Consider the following 15,232-nt stretch of genomic DNA (forward strand, 5'->3'; position numbering starts at 1 on the left):
GTGTCGCGGCTTGAAACATGCCAGAAATTATATAGCAACTCTTCACTGATTACTTTCTAACTTCTAGAACTGTCACCATGATTGACCCTTCTGAGGGTGTGCTCACATGTAGTGTAAATGCAGCAAATCCGCATTTACATTACACGCCATGTGGACCACTTTAGCCGATCTCATTGACGTGGTGAGGGAAAAAATCCACAAGTAACTTATATGTAGAGTGGATTAGAAATCTTCAACATGTCAAAAATTTGCTGCAAATTTTCACTGTAGAGGTTACCCGTCTCAATATGCTGGATGAATCCCATGGTGGACGGTGTGTCCTGTGTATCGGGTCCCCAACTCCAGTCCTCAGGGACCACCAACATGTCATGGTTTCAGGATATCCTATAGTAAGAACACCTGAGGCAATGTCTGAGGACCGACAATAATTACATCACCTGTGCAACACTGAGGAAATCCTGAAAACATGACCTGTTGGCGGTCCCTGAGGACTGGAGTTGGGGAACACTGCTGTATATAGCCTTTGTGTTCCACAGATGCTCATTTACAGACATGGCTTCCAACTAACTGGGTGGCCTCAGCCTGTCTGTCCGGAAGCTCATGTGAACAGCCCCTAGATCCTTTAGAACACCTGTTGGGGGGCATTTAGATCAGCATCGTTGTACAAATGTGTTCGCGTTTCTCCATGTTAGTCTGGATTATGGAAGGTGTTTTTCTTGCGTGATTTTCCTAATGTCCTGCACAGAAAACACAATGTTGCAGCAATATCGTAACGTGAGTCCATGTGTAGCCCTTTACTACGGACTGCAATCTGCCTCGTGTACAAATGTCCTACCGAGCCGAGAGGTTGCGTAATCTTGTTATAAACAGCCGGCACAAGTTGCTTGTCATGAGTTTGTTGTCACGCAGCTGTAGGAAATACCCTTTATAGTTCTCTGCCCAGCTGGTCCTTCACAAAATCTGCTGCTGTTCGTGGAAGCTTTTTAATCAGCACGGACGTTTCCGTGGAAATGCCTTATTTATAGTTTTCCTCTACCAACAGATTGTTCTCGGGATCATCTTTTTTAGAAAACATCTCCATTACAAAGCGGACCTGTAACCCGGACGACAGCCCCATTTACACGCGACGATTGTCGTTTGAACAAACACGTTAACGCCTTGTTATGCTTTCAAATGCTGAGCGTTTACACGTACAGATAATCGTTTGAAATCCTCGCCATTTCCCTTGTCAGCTGTGTAGACGCTTTATGTGTTTATGAGAAGAATCTCTGGGCGGGAGGTATTTAATTAGTGCAAAGAAAATGCACTTGTCTGCCACATGAGTCATTGTATTTAGCATGGCAACCAGCACCCCTCCCCTCAAGTCGTTTGAAAGACTAACAGCAATTGAACAAACTAACAACTATTTCTATAGAGGCTAAAACTCTGCAAGAAACGAAACGTTATCAAATAGTGCGCAATGGCTTCACGTTTACACACAACTATTATCACTCAAATTGGTTCATTTGAACAGATTTTGAGCGATAATCCTTGCGTGTAAATGAGCCTTAGGTTCACCCAGTCACTTATCCTCAACTCGTTACGATTTATTTTTTGTTTTACCCTATTTCACATGTATGAAGGTGTCCATGGCTTCCTCTGGCTGTGTCAGCTGATTGAGGGACCCTCCGCCCGACATCAGCTTATTTCTGGGTGAACTGCATTTTTAACGGGCTCTCCAAACTGCGATAATCACTGTTTTTTATGCAGCGTTTTTATATGTTCTTGTTAACATGCAAAGCTGGAAACGAATTACACTCCACATCTTGGCCTGTATAATAACTGCTTTTGAAGAGTGCCATATTTATTGTATAATGTATGCAATCTGCATGTAGAGCTATGAAAGTAAGTAAGGTAATGAAACTTAAAGGGAACCTGTCAGCAGAAATATCTGCACATGAACGAGACGGCTGTGACCCCTGTCTATCTGCAAAATCTGTATTGCAGGAAAGGTCATGCACAGTACAGATATATATTTTTAAATATTTTTTCCCGCTCCGTCGCTAGGCGATGACTCGGGTACCCACAGCCCATCCACAATGTTAATTGAGGATGGGCAGCGGGTTGGACCGCCTCCATTGACTTAATTATTTTTTTTTATTTTTAGTCCACATAGGGGACATGAATTTTTGATGGTTTGCTCTCTCCTGCAGTATGATGTAATATCATAGTATTACATTATACCGCGATCTGACAGGCAATCTATTAAACTACGTCACAGGCATGACGTGCTGGACAATCTGCAATGGCAGTCATCGGGGCTTTCAGAAAGCCCCTGACTGCCATGGAAGCAGAACTGCACCTCACCATGTCATAACAGGGGGCCATTTGGGAACCCCTGAACTCCAGGGCATTTAAATGCCACTGTCAGAATTGACCATGCCATTTAAAGGGTTAACAGTTGCGATCAGCGGCAGTGCTGATTGGAGCTGTTGTGGGCGGCCGTTGGCTGTAAAATAGCCAGCACCTGCACTGTATGTAGCGGGATCACATACAAAAACATGTGACATGCGTATCACATGCCCAGTAGCTCTATGGGGGCAGATTTACATAAATCTTTCTGCTGATAGGTTCCCTCTTAAAGCTCAGTGTTTTCTCATACTGACATTTATAGGCAGGAACAGTTTAAAAATGGAAATGTCTGGTTTGAAAGAAGTGATTTAGTCAGAAATGGTGTTATTAATTTTGTTTTTTTTCCTTATTTTTTTTTAGACCTGGCCTCATCATGGATGAAGAAAATCAGCATTCACATTGTACTTATTGTGTCAGCCGACGATGCATGATTAGACCAGAGACTGGAATTTCCTGTGACCTGATAGGCTGCCCTTATGTTTGCGGGGCAGTCTTTCATTCATGCAAAGCCGATGAGCATCGAATGTTGTGTCCCCTAGAAAGAGTACCTTGCTTGAACAGTGGTTTTGGATGCCCTTTTGTCATGACCCGTAATAAACTAGCTGAACACTTACAGATCTGCCCTGCCAGTGTAGTTTGTTGCACAATGGAATGGAATAGGTGGCCGGTGAGCTACGCGGATAGAAAATCTTACGAAAATTTGAGCAGAGACGTTGATGAAGTAGAACAACTAGATATGGCTCTAGCATTGCAAGATCAGAGAATGCTCTTAGAGTCTCTGAAAGTGGCAACAATGATGTCTAAAACAGCCGAGAAACTTGAATCTCCCGAACAAATATCGGTCAAAACGGAAGACGAGGACAAAGTGATTACAAACGGTATATCGGCCGATGAAGATTCCTACAATGCACTTTATCAAGTAACGGTTGAGACCACTAAAAGTTTAGCCGCTGCTCTTGACATCCTAAATAATGCCACAAGAGACATTGCAATGCTTAATGGAAGACTACGAGATGCAAGTTGTGAGATGAACAAGAATTTCCAGCTCTCCGAGCACAACGGTAAACCCTACAACTTTAAGGATCAGGAATTTGACGATGAAGAAGGCATCGGGGCTGCTAGTGGAGTGGCATGTAGTTCCTTGAAGCAAAAGTGTCAAAATGGTTCAAGCGATTTCTATCCAGGAACAAATGGTAGTTACGTGGTGGACCATGATAACGGTAACGTGAGCCCAGTACCCGTTTTGTGCAACGGTTACCATGATGACAGCGCACTTGCTCCTCAGGGAAAAGAAAATCTGTTCACTGTGGGACCTAATGAAAACGGGGCTGTCATCACCTTGGAAGGCGTCGAAAATCTAGTCAGTCAATGTAGTTCGTTGCCTAGTGTTGACCCGCTCTCTTCTGCTCCGTGCATTAATGGCTCTGACGAACAAGTACTGGATAAGAAAGATGAACAAGGATTACGAAACATTGCTGTTTTTGGAAGACGTCCCTTCTTGGTTGATACCTATTGGTTCAAAGCTAGAACAGAGAATAAAGCAGTGGACACTTCTGACTTGGAAGTCCAAGAAGACCCAATGGGACTGAACGGTATTGACTTAATCACGGCTGCTTTGTTGTTTTGCTTAGGGGATTCACCTGGAGGTAGAGGGATTTCCGACAGTCGAAATGTAGATGGTTATCATGTTGACTTTGGGACACAAACCTTTTCATTTCCATCTGCGATATTGGCAACGAATACCATGGTTGGGGAGATTGCTTCAGCTTCGGCTTGTGATCATGCTAATCCTCAACTATCCAATCCTAGTCCTTTTCAGGCGCTCGGTCTGGACTTGGTTCTTGAATGTGTTGCGAGACACCAAACGAAACAGAGGTCTATGTTTACATTTGTATGTGGACAATTGTTTAGAAGAGACGAGTTTTCTTCTCATTTTAAGAATGTTCATGGCGATATTCATGCTGGCCTAAACGGCTGGATGGAGCAAAGATGTCCATTAGCATATTACGGATGTACTTATTCCCAACGTAGGTTTTGTCCTTCAACACAAGGATCAAAAATTATCCATGATAGACACTTAAAATCATTTGGCGTTCAACCTCATTTACCCAGTAACCTTGAATTTACAAAGAGTTCTTCATTAGGACCATCTGTTGATCATTTTAGTAGTTTGCCTTATGAGGTTCTGCAGCACATTGCAGGGTTTCTTGACGGTTTTTCTTTGTGCCAACTCTCAAGAGTGTCTAGACTTATGAGAGATGTGTGTGCCAGTTTACTACAAGCTCGTGGAATGGTGGTTCTGCTGTGGGAAAAAAGACAGTATCCTCATGGAAGTTCCTGGCAAATCAAAGAGAAGGTATGCTAATATGTTAGTTTTTTTCTTTATTATCCAAAGTATTATCAAAGTCACTTTGAATTGTTGCAAGGGGGGGGGGGGGTTGTTTTGGTTTTTATTTTCTCTTTTGTGCACCCATTGATTTGAAGTCAGACCAGAAAAAGACATACTTAAGTTGTTTTTTTTTTGTTTTTTTTAATGCAATTTTCAGTTGCGTGAAAACAAAACACAGCATGTACTATTTTGGTGTGCAATTAAGCATCGGAATTGATGGACTTGTGTATATACTCAAAAAACGACATTACTGCTACGTATTTACGCAAGAAATCAATTGGATTTTTTGTGTAAATACGGACCGAAATATGCAATACTTTCATGGGAATGAGCCCTAAGGCTTAGGGGCAACTTGCCTTTATGCTATCTGATTTACACGGACACAGCACATTCGAATACACTGGTATGACCTATTTCTTGTCCATGAGACGGACCGGAATAGGACATGTCATGAGTTTCTTTGTGGACAAATGCATGATGCTGAAACGAGCAAAAAATGAAGTGTGAACGGAGTCCATAACCATAGTGAAGTGGAGTTTCCTATAGAAGTCCGGATACTTCAGTCTTCCTCGTAATTTTGGGCTGCTGTGACTTTCAGCCTGGAATGTCAGCGATATGCGTCTTATCTGTCAGTTACTCTTTTTTTAGGAGTTTCATTGCAGTTTTGGGTAAGAGAACATTCCCAGCGGTCAAGAGTAGTGAAATTTAATGTCCCTATCCCTGGTGGTCTGGTGGTAGTAAAGGGGTGAATGTTTGTTTCCTTGGTGGTCTAGGGCAAGTGCTTCTGAATCTTTTAAAGAAGGCACCGCCTATTCAAATAGATTTAAAAGTACCCTCAAGGCTACAATCACATGCCGTGCTGTGTACATCTTGGCATACATTCAGCATAGTTGGTGATCTTGGGGTATTTAAGGCTTACTCCCTGCTTCCCTAGGTAAAGGGTAAAGAGAGGGAATGCCCATCTAGGTGATCTATTATAGCGGGTGAGTTAGTTCCTTGTGTATAATGGAACACTCGTCTCCTTAGGCTCCGGTGAGGTCTCCTGCACCCAGTTTCTCATCCTGTCCCTAATCCTACAGATCATTGATGGGCAGAGACTGAGTATTACTCTGTGGCAGTGATTGAACAGTCGCACAAATCACTAGAAATGGGCAAAGCTCTTAAATACTCTGTATGATCGTTGAAGAAATTGTTAGAGGGTTTCTACACTCTTATTTGCTAAAACACACTTCTTGGTCATAAAAACTTTGTCAAAAAAAAAACTCCAGCCCCTAGAAGTTGTTGTTGTTTTGCTGCAAACTCTGCACGCAGTTCCATCTCAGGCAGATATGCAAATGATGAAAGTTGTGGTGTGATTAGATGAACGGTCTTGTCACTGGAGGCCCTAAAAGCGGTTCCTCCCTTGGCCTATAAAAGGCTCTCAGAGGCTCCTTGTGTGTAGTGACCTCTTCTTCCGCTTGTGTAGAGCTTGTTGACCACTAGACGCCTCTACGACGCAGATTAGAGATGTTACCAGAGTCTGAGAGAGGCGCAATATTGGGATGTGAGAAGCAGGATGGTCGTATCAATGAATTGGGCCATTCTTACAAGACTGTTTGGAGGTGTTGAGACTAGTGGATGCATGAGTACACACAAGTCAAGTGCGCTCAGGACGCAGTCAAAGAGTCTTTACTTACCAGGTTTACTGGTGGTCTGTCAACTGTGTCGTAGAGGCGTCTAGTGGTCAACAATCTCTACACAAGTGGAAGAAGAGGTCACTACACACAAGGAGCCTCTAAGAGCCTTTTTATAGGCCAGGGGTGGTAAGACCACTCATCTAAGCACGCCACAACTCTATTTGCATATCTGCCTGATATATAACAGCATGACGGGTTTTGCAGTGAAATGACAACTCCTTGTAGGGCTTATTTTTTTGACAATGAGTGTTTGTAGACTACAGCCGCCTTCAGAATTCCCTCCCAGTTTTAGTGACCTCGTGTTTGTTTTCCGTGCTGATACTTGAGCCATATGAATTGCATCTTCTGACAGGCGGCATGATGAGGCACATTTCATTATAATCCTATTTGGTTGATTTGTAAGCTGGGGCAGGAAATGGCTCAGATGAAAAACACTAATAGCTTGCTAGAAGCTGTGGCCTACAGCATCCACGTTGTGCCCTCTAACTGTTTTTTCTCGTAGTGCGATCATATTTTACTATTTTCGTGTCGGTCTTTCTGGAGGCTTTCCCCATCTGTTCTGCGCTGACTTTGCCTGCTGTTCTCTGCACGGCTCCGTCTGCTTCGTCATTTGGCTAGCACATTTGGAACGATAGTCTTTGCCAATCAACACGTTTTGCCATCGAACCAAAATTAGCAGTGAAAACAGCTGTTACCGGGCAGTTCTGGGGTGGAGGACAGAAATGGGTGCAGGCAAACTCCTTCATGTTGGGAGAGCTACAGAACGAGGACTTGCAAAGGACAGTGTAAAGTAATGACGGACAGTGGTCTCGCTAGAGCCTCTAAGATGGGGTGTGACAAATAAGAGTATCCTTCAACATCAGCAATGGCTTTAGAGTTCTTCTACATTTTTGTGATGCCATGTAGGAGACGCTGCTGGTGGGGGGAATTAAGTGATTTTTCGAGCTGAAAAATTGTAGAAGGTTCAACCTCTACGGGTACGTCTGGAATTACATCTGTGGACGTGAATAGGGGTAATCGCACCGTGCTGCGTAAAGAGGATTAAAGCTCTGTTCACACTTCATTTTGTACATGAATCCGGCATATGTGCCAGGAACGGTCTTTGCGTATGTGCTAGACGTAACCGTGCCTTCACCCAGTATGTGCCAAGTGTCATTTTGGTGAACGCTGAGCCAGGATGCTTCAGCATACTTGTTTCCCTCCTTTTTATACCATACAGTTTCCTGGTTTTTTTTATATGGGAAGTCAATGGCTGACGTGCTGTTGTATGCATACGTATACAGCAGCATACCCCAAATATATAGAAAGTTGATATATGGCTTTTAAAGGGTGTTGTAAAAATTGCTGCAAAGAATGCTTTTAAAGATAGAAGTGTTAATAGTTTATCAATTAGTTTATCAATTAACAAAATGCAAAGTGAATGAACAAAAGAAAAATCTAAATCCCATCAAAAGTTGGCGGGACCAGCCTATGTCTTCAAAACTGCATCTGTTGGTATACTTGCCCACAGATTTTGAAGGAATTCAGCAGGGAGGTTGTTCCAAGAACTAACCACAGATCTTCTGTGGATGCAAGCTTGCTCAAATCCTTCTGTCTCCATGTAATCCCAGACAGACTGGATGATGATGAGATCAGGGAGGGCCATATCCTCACTTCCAGGACTCCCTGTGCTTCTTTAGGCTGAAGATCGTTCTGCTGGTATTGCATGATGGGTAAGTATCTGGCTGCACTTCTCACCATGGAGGACAACATTAAGAGCTTATTCACACAGACGTAAGGGTATTTCGACCACACAGATACGCTACGTGTTTGTGTGACCGAAATAAGCTTAAAGCCATGTATTTTGCTTCGGTGCGGTTTTGTGTGCATAAATGCACCACGTGTTAATGCACACGCAGATGCACACAATCATATTAATTCTGTGCGTCGTATATGCCGGTTTTCTGCATATGTCATGGGGATTTATGCTTGCCTATTGATTTCTATGGCTCCTGCTGTGCACAAATGCGCACTAAGAGAAGTCATGCCGCGTATTTCTTCACACGATTGAACATTGTGTGAAAAATACAGTCATGTGAACGAAGACCTTGAAATCAATGGGTTCTATTCACTGCGCAATATTCTGCCCTAATCCTGACCAAATCCCCAACTCCATTTGCTGAATGCAGCCCCAAACTTGCAGGGAACCTCCACCGTGCTTCACTGCTGCCTGCAGACACTCATTATTATTCTCCTCTCCAGGTGAACAAACCGCCTTCTGTTCCAGATGCATATTTTACATTTTGGCACCTTGGCCCGCAGCTCATGCTGCCATTTTCTGCAACCCAGTTCCAATGGTTTCCTGTATGGTTTGTTTCGCCTTGTTTCTACTTTGAAGATAGTTTGTGGCCAGACTTCTCTGATCAGTAGATGGGTGTACCTGGGCCCCGCTGACTTCTACCAGCTGTAAGGTGATAGCACGGTTGGATATCTTCTGATTTCAAAGGGAAGTAAGCTGCACCACTTCCTTGGCCGACCCCTGCATCTACGGTCCTCCACGTTGCCCATTTCTTTGTTCTTCAAAAGAGCTTGAACAGCATATCTTGAACCCCCAGTTTGCTGTGAAATCTTTGCCTGGGAGAGACCTTGCTGATGGAGTATAACTCCATTGTGTCTTGTTGCTGGGCTCAGTCTTCCACAGCCTCACCTTAGTGTCAGAGTTTGGCTGTTCCTCACTCAGATTTAAGCCTCCTACACAGCTGTTTCTATTTCAGTTAATGAGTGATCATCATTTTCATATTTAGGTTGAAATACAATTACCTGCTTTGTATACTTGGTTAATCGTACACCTGATTATAATTCTACAAAATCCCTGACTTTGTGCAAGTGTGCCTAGAAGAGCCGATGCTGGTGTGAAGACAAAGGGTGCTCACACCAAATACTGATTGAATTTAGATTTCTCTTTTCGTTCATTGACTTTGCATTTTGTTAATTGACAAATTAAAATATTTAAAGACCTACTTACATGGAATGATGATCGCTCAAAATTCGCTTAAACAGTTTGAGTGACAATTTTAAGCGATTATCTTTTCATAACTCTAAGTAGATAATTAGCTACTTAAGAGATACGCAGACTGAGCAGGATACTAGCGCGATAGCTCCCGAGAACGAAGCAGCTATTTTATATATGCAAACAGCTGCATTGTTATCGGAGCTTTCAGCTAGTGTCCTACTAAGAACTGCCAGCTGAAAGAATACTATCAATGCCGCCTGCTGAGAAAATCTGTGTGTGGTACTAATATTTCTTGCTTGAAATCACGATAGCCGTGCGTTTAAACACAACGATTATCGCTCAAAAGGTGGCTTTTGAGCAATAATCGTTGTCTAATGGGCCTTTACACTTCTGTTTTTTTAAACCATTCTTACTTTGTTTTGTTTTTTTTCTCTACACCCACCTAAAACTTACTAGTACTTGACAAAAAACAATAGTATGCTGATATTCTTTCACTATACATTTTAAGAGTGATAATAAGGGGCTTGTTTTACGACCTCAGCGAGGAGGGGTCCACTGATAGAAATCTTGCAAAGAATGCCCAACAGTACATCAATATTCTACAAGCCCCAAAACCTAATGGCGCTAATGAAATGGCTAAGGAAGTAGGTGTTAGGGGAGCTCCAACAATCCTTAGCCAGGGTATTAACACCTTGGAGTGTTTTTAATTTTTCTATTGACATAACTGCATGAGGGCTTTGTTTTCTGTGGGGCAAGCTGTATTTTGTTTTTTTATTTTTTTTTGTAATTGTACCATTTACTTAGTGTATCAAATGTACTGAAAAACTTTACATTTTTAAGTGGAATGAATTTAAGAAAATGCATTTGGGCCAATATCGGGTGTAAAAATGATGTGAACTGTGTTCTGTGGGTTAGTGCGGTTACAGGGATATCAAATTTATGTTTGATTTACTACTTTTAAAAAATAAAGAAACTTTTTTTTTTGAGTACCTGCACTTTCCCTTTAAAACAAATGCCTTTCATCACTAGATTTTGAGACCCATAGAAAATTTTTCCTTTTGATTTTTGTCGTCTGGGTTTTCGCAGGGTGAGCTATAGTTTGTATTTAATTCCATTTTGGGGTACATACTCATCTTTGATTTTGAGGCCAAGCACAATTTTATCTTGCATGGTTTACCCAGCTGGGTTGTTGCGATATTTTAAAAGTTCGCGCCTTTATGAGCATGGTGATGTCAAATATTTGGGTATTTTTAATGTTAAAATTTAAAAACCCCTTTCCCATAAAACATTTCTAAAATGATCATTTTTAATGGGTTAAAAAATTTTATTCAACATTTTTCTACATTTTTATTTAGTCCCCCATAGGGAAGTTGAACGTACAATCATTTGATTACTTTTACTACATCTGACTATATTTTAATGATGTCTGTTAGAGGGGCTCTCCAGTGGTATAATTTTTTTTTTTTCAAAAACTTGCTCAACCCTCTGTAGTAAAATAACAGAATGCATACTTGCCTTGCCTGATCTCCTCCGGGAGGGATGGGATGATGAAACGACACGAGGTCACAATAGCTGGTGACTGGCTGCAGTGGTCATATGGCCTTTTTGTTGGAGACCTTTGGGGACCAGGCATGCTCTAAATTGAGGCAGTTGGGAAGGGGAGTATGTATTCTGTTTTACTGTGATTGTTCTCAGCAAGAGAAACCACGTAATCTTGTAGATATGATACCTTTTAATGGCTAACATTTTTGTTAGCCATTAAAAGGTATCATATCTACAAGATTACGTGGTTTCTCTTGCTGAGAACAATCACATTTTGCTCTACTGGCTAACACGGTACCAGATCTTTGTTTTAATTATACCTTCTGTTTTACTAGCATACACTTTGCACATTTTTGGAAAAAAAAGTATGTCCCTGGATGACCCCTTAAGCTTAAGGCCGTTACACAAACCCATTGACACCCTGTGGGTGGGCAGTGGAGTACTGGAGGGGCCCTTCCCCTCCAGCTGAGTGTCTAGATAAGTGATCAGCTTTGATTGTTGCAGTATGTAAACATTAACTGCTGCAACTGGAACTAGATGCAATCTCGGCAGTTGCTAGCAGTCAAAAATAGCTTATAGCCGCTGGATATGGAGCGAACTCTGCTCCCGAGCCTGCACCCTTCATAACCGGATGATGTATATTTATGTAATGCAGTCTGGAAAATACAGGCTAGGTCAGCAAACTGAATCTTGGCCCCTTGTGATAGAAAACCTAACCAGGACTCTAACGCTACTGTGTTTTTCAGGTTTGGCGGTTCAGCACTGCTTTCTGCACGGTGAAGGAGTGGAAGTTTGCAGATATCGTAAGCATGGCTGACCATTTGAAGAAATGCAGCTACAATACCGTGGAGAAGAGAGAAGAGGCCGTCCCTCTACCCTGCATGTGTGTGACCCGAGAACTAACAAAAGATGGCCGCTCACTCCGCTCAGTCTTGAAACCTGTTCTTTAATAGGAACGGAGCGCCCACGGTACAAAGCACCAACACTCAAGCACCAGTTTTAAATGCTATACGATATCCTTTGACACTTTAATATTAGACTATAAGAAGCCACTCTATCACTGTATATAACCGGTTTTGGAAGTGATGTTTATTTTTTTATAAATCTATTAAAGAGAAATAGTTTAGGCAGAAGTGGTGAGAAATGCCTTAAAAAGTTTGTGGGACTTTTTGGACTTTTTTTGGATGTGTAAATGACAAGAACCTTCTCATGGATCTCCACCGTGGTATCCCGATTCACGAATGGCCGGTATCAAGCACTTAACAATACTAACCAGTTCCTTCATCCTGACCAAAACAAAAACCAGAATGTACATGTCGGTTCACGTCCGTTTTAGCGGAGGTCAACCTGCAGAGCGTTTTCTCTTAAACTTCCTCCCTCTTCATAGATCGGCCTTCCATCAGTACTGTATATGGGATCCCTTCCTGGTGGTAGTGTTCCCGGCTGACCTCATATAGTGCCATTAACCCCCTATAGTTTCCTCCATATAACACAGATTACGCACTTGTATTTGGAACAGACGCTGTGTTAGCACTTTATCTCCAGGTTCTGGAAGTTTTTGGGTTTTTTTCAGACTGTGCTAGGGATCAAGTACCGCCTCTCGTCATGCAGCGTATGGAAGTAAGAGGACTTTGGTCTGGTCTATCTCCTTAGGAAATGTTTTTCTGCATGTTTGGTCTTCTCAATTGCACTCACTAACGTATTTATCTACAGCGGAATCCACTCAAGACTGGGGTTGTACGGCATAGAGCACACGCGCACACCTACCATTTTAACATACGGCTTCTTTTACATTTTTAACGTGTTTTTCTGTTTTACTGAATGATATTTAAGACTAAGAAATATGTGATGGACTTTTTAAGACTTTTTTTTTTCTTCTTCTTGTTTGGTTTTACTTATCATCTTTGTGAGATGAGACAAATCGGTTTTCAATTCTACGTTTGGGATACAGATTTTTATTTCTAAGCAAGTCTTCCATAGCTGAGCTCAACTTCAGTGCCTTTTGGGCAAAAAAAAAAGTGCTATTTAAATTTTTTTTGTTCTTTAGCCGGATTGGTTATGGGCATATCATGTGAAAACAAAACAAAACAAAAAAAAACCTCAAAACAGGCTGTGGGAAGAAGCGGAAGGAACTTCTAGGGAGCATAAATGTTTGTACTGAAGTTGCCTGTGTGGCTTCCCGGTTAGCAGTATTGGCCAAAGGACCAGAAGATTGTTACAGTTGAAAACAGTAAAATTAATATTGATGATTTTTTTTTTTTTCCGTGTAGTTGCTCCATTAAAGGCCACTATATGTTTAATACAGATGCCTTATTAGTTAGGTTTGTGTGGATCAGTAATTGTGTATGTTGACCGGTTTTTAATTACAATAGGTTAAAACTTCTGTGCAGATTAATTTCTTAAAAGGGGTTTTACGGGAATAAGAAGTTATCCCCTAGTCACAGAATAACTTGCTGATCTGTGGAGGTCTCACTGCTGAGATCCCCGCCGGTCTCGAACGGGACTCGTGTCCTACTCTCCTGTCACTGCGATGGTCGCTCTTCTTCTCTCTTCAACCCCTCAACAGAGACATCACTCAGAATGGAGTGCTGGCTGAGCGCGTGTGGTCCGCGCTCCTTTCACTTTCAGTTGAACTGCAAAGATACCCGAGCGGGACCCGCCGAGGCATTTCCATAACTGAATGGAGCGCTGACTCTCCATGCTTGATCAGCGCTCCATTCAGAGTCATGTCATTGCTGGGGAAAAAGCAAGCCCTGCAGTGACAGGAGAACAGGACACTGAAGTCCCATTTTCAGGATCGACAGGGGTCTCAGAGGTGAGACCCCCACCTATCAACTACTTGTGGTAAAACCCCTTTAATGTGTCTTTATTTAAAGTGGATGTCCAAGGCTTAGGGCATTTTTTTTTCTATTGATGGCCTATCCTGATCAGTTGATTCCTAGCACCGCTGTCTTTATGGACAGCCCAGGAAGTAAATCACATGGTCTGTAGTACAGTGGCCCAGGTTGGTATTGCAGGCACAGCTCTTATTGAATTCAATGGGAGCTGTGTCTGCAGTTCCAAACTGGGCCGCAGCATTGTTGACTGCTGTCTGTTTCCTGACTACATTGAGAGGGCCGATTGGTGGGGTTCCCTAGCCACAAACCCCCTGCTTATCATTTATTGATGCCCTATCCTGACTATAGGTCATTAGTAGGAAAAAAAAACCCACGTCCTGGAAACCCCTTTTCACCATCAATGCAGGAGACTTGGAGCACTGTATCTGGAAAACAGAGCTCTGGTGACTCGAAAGAGAAATTAATCCGCCAAGAGTCTTGTACGTAAAGGCGGTGGACAGTCTAAGGTTTTTGCTGTGACGTGAGCCCACTCTGTACCATCTATATACTTGTCAGTGTTTCATAAAATCTCGGCAAAGGGTGAGTAGCCAACAAGGCTTTACTACCCGTGTATGGAAATACATTCATACCTTGCCCTATGCACCAGGTGAAGACATGTTTTATGCTTTTCAGAAGTAGCAGGCCACGTCCAAAGTGTTAACACAGTAAATGAACCTGTTCTAATAAGTTCTGAGTGTGGGCGACCTCGTTGTACAAGTCTTGTTTCTGTCGTTTTGATCCATCTTTTGAGAGTTAAACAATGGAACAATCTCACTATTACATAACTGAAAACCTCATGTAACGTCTTGGGACTACAACTATAAGTATTGATGCCTTGCTAATACCTCGTAATCTACCTTTCTGTTAACTGATTCTTTCACAGCATCCAGATCTGCCGAATGGATCGCAGTAAGATATTCCTAGACATGCATGGTGCCTAGATTACCAATCTTGTAATGAAGCCTTTTCTTCCCCTCCCCTTCTCCTGAGTTACATTTTGATCAGTAAAATTTGATTGTCACTTATCATTGTGTTCAAATGCTTTATTTTCCGTTATGAAATATTTTGGTGTATAATAAAAGCTAATAAAACAGTTTCACATTTGTTTGCACGTTTTCTTGGATGGTTTTTTTTTTTTTTAGTTGTTTAAGTTGTGAAATGGTGTTTAATTTTTTTTTAATTTTTTTTTAGTTTCTGTGTCTGTATAGAATGATACTCCATGAGGTGTGAATGTCATGTTGTCTCTCTTGCATAGGACGATGCAGGCCTCCTCACTTGGGTTTCACACAAGCATATTATTACATATATAATACGGGCATTTTACAGCCCTTATACACAGAACGATGATCGTTCAGATTCTCTCTGG

General features: G+C 42.1%; 1 protein-coding gene across 2 annotated transcripts in view; it reads left to right on the forward strand.

Moving 5' to 3' along the window:
- The window catches only part of FBXO30 (F-box protein 30), a 37,220-nt gene extending 22,258 nt beyond the window's left edge, over window positions 1–14,962 (forward strand). For both annotated transcript variants that reach the window (XM_066595824.1, XM_066595825.1), the window contains exons 2-3: window positions 2,752–4,747; window positions 11,737–14,962. In XM_066595824.1, coding sequence (XP_066451921.1) covers window positions 2,765–4,747; window positions 11,737–11,940 — 2,187 coding nt within the window. In that variant the 5' untranslated portion in view covers window positions 2,752–2,764 and the 3' untranslated portion in view covers window positions 11,941–14,962. The remainder of the gene's footprint in view (window positions 1–2,751; window positions 4,748–11,736) is intronic.
- The last annotated feature ends 270 nt before the right edge of the window (window positions 14,963–15,232 follow it).

This window comes from Eleutherodactylus coqui, chromosome 3, assembly GCF_035609145.1.
Source record: "Eleutherodactylus coqui strain aEleCoq1 chromosome 3, aEleCoq1.hap1, whole genome shotgun sequence".
Classification (NCBI taxonomy): domain Eukaryota; kingdom Metazoa; phylum Chordata; class Amphibia; order Anura; family Eleutherodactylidae; genus Eleutherodactylus; species Eleutherodactylus coqui.